This window comes from Physeter macrocephalus, chromosome 4, assembly GCF_002837175.3.
Source record: "Physeter macrocephalus isolate SW-GA chromosome 4, ASM283717v5, whole genome shotgun sequence".
Taxonomy (NCBI): Eukaryota; Metazoa; Chordata; class Mammalia; order Artiodactyla; family Physeteridae; genus Physeter; species Physeter macrocephalus.
This window is the reverse complement of record NC_041217.1, coordinates 57,450,623-57,456,615: the sequence shown is the minus strand read 5'-3', so window position 1 is coordinate 57,456,615 and position 5,993 is coordinate 57,450,623. Positions and strand designations below refer to the sequence as shown.

At 34.5% G+C, this 5,993-nt stretch overlaps 1 protein-coding gene across 2 annotated transcripts in view; it reads left to right on the top strand.

Annotated features, from left to right (window-relative positions):
• The window catches only part of WDR64 (WD repeat domain 64), a 168,510-nt gene that overhangs the window by 29,835 nt on the left and 132,682 nt on the right, over nt 1-5,993 (top strand). For both annotated transcript variants that reach the window (XM_007118137.3, XM_028488653.1), the window contains 2 exons: nt 435-545; nt 2,994-3,208. In XM_007118137.3, coding sequence (XP_007118199.2) covers nt 435-545; nt 2,994-3,208 — 326 coding nt within the window. The remainder of the gene's footprint in view (nt 1-434; nt 546-2,993; nt 3,209-5,993) is intronic.

Below are 5,993 nucleotides of genomic sequence, written 5' to 3'. Positions count from 1 at the left end.
GCAGAGGGAGGCCCGCGTACCACAAAAAAAAAAATTTAAGCATGAGGACAGGGCCAGAAAGCTCACTTAATTGGTGCCCTAAATCTAGTCCCACCGAGTTCCTGTGCAGAAGTGTTCTCATGTAAAAGAACAGCGCATAAAGATGACTGCTTGGTCAGTGGCTGTGTGCTTCCAGGGAGCTGCGCCAGGCACTAGCTGTGTCATTCTCCAGATGATGGTGCTGAGAAACTCAGGCTGAGGGTGAAAGGGAAAAAGATGGGAGTCTCTTCTCAGGACATCGAAGAAGAGACATTGTGTGGCTCCTCTGCAAATAAGGGGGCAAAATGGGGCTTTTAATGTAAGTAATCTGTTCTTTCAGTAGCCACCATTGTGTGATAGAACAAAACACAATATATTCCAAAACACAACATGCCAATCTTATGCTTTTCTATCAGGATACCTCCTGGATTACAGGTTGTGATTACCTCTCTCAGCTGAAACGAATTGTTGCTACTACTGAAAGGACCATTATTGTCTGGGATTATAAAGCTCAAGGGAGCAGCCAGGTACTGTGCCAAGAGATACTCAAAGAAATTGGATTGTGTTTTCCATACTGGCAGGAAATGAGCAACGCACTTTCTCTATTGAACATCAGTTTCCTCATATATAAAATGAGGGGGTTTAACTAAGATAATCAAGTCCAGCATCAATATTCTGTGAGTCTTAATTAAAAGGGAACATTCTTTCCATTTAGTGTATGTTTAATTTGTTTTGTTTTTGAGAGAGAATGATTAGTTCCTTTCTTCTTTTATACCTTTCTCTGAATCCATGTATTATCTTTTTGGTTATGCTCATGTTAACCAGTTCAAAGCCTTTCTCTTCAGTCCAGCTTCATTTGGCAAGAAAACTACTAAAATCAAATGCCTAATCCTGGCAAAAAATCTAATGGGCAGATGTTAATGTTAATCCCCTCAGTTAGTGATATGTTACCACTTAACCAATTTACAATTTATTGAGCATCTATAGACATATAGAAATAATGAACATGTTCCCTACACTCAAACAAAACTCAGTCTTGAAGACTCTCACAAACAAACATAATATATAATATAATGGTACAGCAAATTATACAGTAAAAAAGAACAGGTACTCAGGGAGAGGTGAGATCACTAAGCATTGGGGTTATTAAAAAAATGCCCTCAGGAAGCAGGCTGACTTTGAAGGACATGTAGGATTAACAAATAACTTAACCTTCCTCTGTGCCATACTAGTCTCAGTAAAATAGTAAACTTCCTATTCTTGTCCACAATATTGGCCAACTAATGATACCAAGATGATTTTAAAGAAGGCAGCTGTTTGCTTAATGTATTTTATTATGTGATGTGTCACTATCTCATATCGTATAGTTTGATTACAACTTATTTTCCTTTCTGCTCTCTCCTGTTTTCACTCTTGCTTTTCAATCTCATAGAAGCCTCCAGTTCATTGAAAGCATCTTCTTCCACTCTTCAGTACCCCTGCTTCTTCCCTCTTTCCCTTCTCACATTACCCCCTGGATGGATCATCTCTTAAACCTCTGTCCTTCAAAACTTGAATCTCGGATAGATGCTATAGCCCTTCTTTGCTCCTTTGCAGTGGCTAAGCACTGCTAGAGAAAAACTCAGAGCCACACTATTTGGCATCACTACAAATTCAGGGTCTGCAGACTCACCTGAGCACTCAGTGGCATCTATCAATCTCTTTCTGATTCTTGCCAACTCACTTTCCCACTCCTGGCAAGTATTCCAAAATTCCATTATTCTTCTCAAGCCCTTTTCCTTTCGACAGATGAACTTCTTCCTGTTTCTGAGAATACTGAGTCTAAAAGGCTTGTCCTCTTTCAAATTCCAGCCCTCCACCTACAGCTTTAACTAAGAATACACTACTTCCTTTCTTTCTTCCTTCCTCTCTCTAAAGACAAAATATCTGACACACCCCCTGTATCTGACACCCCCCATCCCCTCCTGCCTTGTCCAGGACAAGACTCCATAGCCTTTTCCCTTTCTATCTTTTTTGACATTAATCTCTTCTCCTAGGATCCTTCTTTTCAACCTCTTCTGAATCTTCCTCTCAACCAATTCAGGTCCCAGATCCAAGGTCACCTTCCCTGACCATGGGACCCAAAATGACCTCTTAAGTCACTCTTTATCACAGTGCTCTGGCTTATTTTTTTTAAGTGCACATCCCATTATCTGGAATTATCTGTTTAATTCATCTGTCTCCCTCGACTAGGACAGTAGCTCCACAAAGTCAGAAACTTTTGTTCATCACCATAATCCCATGCCTAGAATGGTTCTTGCCATGTTGTAGGTGATCAATAAATATTTGTTGAAAGACTGAATGAACCTCTAAATATGTTCAAGTCTCACTTATTCTATAGGAAACAAAACAAATTTTAAAATTTTTAAATACTTTTTTCTTCTCCTTAGGCAGAAACTAAGTTCCAGGAAAACAATGGCCATATAGCTTAGTGAACCCAGTTCAATAGTACAGAGTCAGCTTGATAAATGCTTGCTGAATATTTCTGGATAAATGTAGATGTTAGGATATTTTTCTCCTTCTAAAGTAATTGGGACTTTGATATTAGATTTTCCTATTTACCATCCATTTTTATTTCAATGGTCTTTTAACACCTGAACTTTTTAATGCTTCTTGTTAATATTGCCTTACGAATTCAGGAAAGGAATATTCACAGTAATACATCAGAAAAATCTCATTATTTATTGAGCTAGAGACAGGTACCTCACACTTTTTCCCCACAAAACACCCCAAAGCACAATGCTGGACTCACAGTGAGAAGTTAATTCGTTAACTTCTACGTAGTTAACTTTGTTTTGTTCAAGTTCCTTTAACAGTGGGAATATCTAAAATGAGAAACATCAGAAAGTAAAATCTTATCAAATAATAAGAACAATATTTAAATTTAATATTTAGAGCAACACAATAACTTATTAAAAGTGTTCTTCTGTTTCTAGGAAAACTATTTTGTCATAAAACCTATGGATCATTGCCTCCTCTGCGTGTGTGTAGTGTCTCCGCCTGACCAGCTGTGCCGAGATGACATCCTCTTGGGGGACGATGGTGGTTTTGTGAACAAATTCACGGTAAATAGTGATGACTTTGGACTCAAGCAGGCAAAAGCCAAAAAAAATTTACAAAATCATGTGTTAGACTCAAAGAACTTTAAAAGGTAAGGGTATTAAGGGAATAGTCCAATTGTTTTAATATAGACATTGTTCAAGTATTTATGTAGTGAAAATAATATGCCAGACCCCATGGTAGAGATTTTAAATACAAAGCTGAAAAAAAATGTTTTTTACCTCAAGGAACTTCATAATAGGGAAGACAGAAAGGAAAATTAGCAACTGAAATTCCTATTTTAAGTGCTATTGACAATGAAAATCTATAGGTACTTGAATGAATTAAAGAGTTCAGTGAAAAATTAAATCATGAAAAAAATGTAAAAGACATACATGGCTGTTTACTAGTACTTAAATATGGAAGACGATTCTAAACATAAAAGCAATGGATACAGAATTCAAAGAAAAAGTTTGATAGATTTGACTATACACATCAAAAGATAACATTTTGAAAGTAAATAACAAACGGGGATAAATATGTATAACAAATATGACAGACAGTGGGTTAATAATCTTTAATAGGTTTTAGAATTCAATTAAAAAACAATAATTTCTCAAGATAAAAACTGACAAAGACGATGAACAGATAATTCACACACATGCCCACACAGCAGTCAATAAACATTTCAAACTGATCATCAGGCAAGAATGCTAATAACAGTTTCCAACTGATGAGGTTATGGGTGATTTCTATTGTCTGCTTTATAATTGTAGTGTTTTTGAAGTTTTTAGAGTAAGACATATATTACTTTTATTAGTAGAAATACAAGTTTTATACTAAATACAACCTTTTTATTAATCAAAGAAGTACAACTTATAATCATATACAACTTCTCACATAAAATTAGAACAGATTAAAAATGGGTATGATGCTGTGAGATGGGCATTCTCGCATACAGCAGTATTGTGAAAGTATGAGTTGAATCCCTTTCTGGAAAGCAATTTGGGCAGATGCATCAGGTGTCTTAATAAACATTTATACATTGAGACCTCTGATCTCCATGTGTTTAAAAATATAAGTATGATTATCACAGCATTATTTCTAATAATAAAATATCTAGTGTCCAACAATAGGGGAATGATTAATTTAAATAAGTAATCATTTAAATAAATAATTCAGGTATTATATAAATGTGTGGTATAATATAAATTCTATAAATATAATTACATATTTTATAAATATGTCCATACATGTGTAATATATTTATATGTAAATTGCATTTTTGTCAGAGTCCTAAAAAATATTTAAGGCATTTAGGGCATTCAGTAAATCATAGTATAACCATATTAGAGAATGCCATGCATCTCCATTAAATTATATTTTGAAAGATATTTAATAATATGGAAAATGTTCATAATATAATATTAAGTAAAAAACTTTTTATTTTTTTATGTACATTGAATCCAGTTTTATTTATGTATATGTGTCAGTATGTATATGTGTCCATTTGTATGTCTGCGTATTTCTACTTAGAAAGAAAAATATTGAATGTAAATATCCCAAAATGTTATCAATGATTCTCTTTGGAAATTCAGAGAAGTGATTTTTCTTTTCTTCTTTATGGTTTTCTACTTTCTAAATTTTGTACAAACAAAATTTTCCTTTTAGAATAAGAAAATACTTGGAAAAATACAGGATTATATTTTGTTATTAATATAGCAAATATTTTATTCCAGAGATAGAATATGTAATTAAAAGCTCATTACATCTATTGCTACAACGGAATTAAGACTAGCCCATTGCTGGAACCCTAAGAATGACACAATAATTATCTGGCTCCATTTTCCATCCTTCATATATTAGCAGTATTACTTAGTTCCACCAAAGTATTAGACTCTGATGGGGGAGTTTCCCAGTATGTGATGTGCTGCTCTATTTACTATCAAGCACTTTATTCCAATTATGATAGGCTCTTAGAATAGATGCTGAGACATGAATCTTCTCTTTACTGAGATGTGTGTCACCTGTCAGAAAATTCCATGGCCTGTTTTCCATCTCTGCTTCCATTAGACAGATATGTTAGAAATGAGATTGGGGGAATCTGAGGAATTTGAGGAATGTGAGTACAGTTAAATGTATGCTAATTCATACTGGCTCTTTTGTAGATGATTTAATCATGCAGCTGATCATTATATACATGACAAATTATTTGAGACTAAAGTGTATATATATATATATATATATATATATATATATATAAGCTGAGTGTTGAAGCAAAACATTGTAGAAATTATAGAAAGAAGTAGCCAGTATCCAGAGTTCAAAATTTAACACAATCTGGCATGGAAAAAAGAAATCTCCCCCCACTCCCACTCTGTTTAATCCAATATTGTCGAACTTTCCTGCCTTGAGTTATAAATATGTCTATTTCTCAGCTACAATCTAAGGAACCTGGTGATAAGGATTTTACCTTAATCATCTTTATGTCCTTGGTAACTGGGATACAATAAGTGCTCAATAAGTGTTTGTGGATGAGGAAGCAAATACACTATAAAATATCAGTAAATAAAATACCATGAAGATGGCTTCTTCCAGGTTAAGACAAGAAGAATTTTATGGCAGTTTTGGCCATAAAAATATAGATTTTGGCCATAGTGCTAAACCTCTCCCTCAAATATCCTGTGTACTGATGAGCAAGCCTTTGACAAAGACTTTGAAGGCTGTCCTAGCCTCAGCTTTACCAGTGATCTGGGATTATAAACTTCCTAGTTCTTCAGTTTTGAATGTATTCATGGGAAATATGAAAATGAATTGACTCATACAAGATAAAAAACAATATAGGGCTTCCCTGGTGGTGCAGTGGTTGAGAGTCCGCCTGCCGATGCAGGGGATAC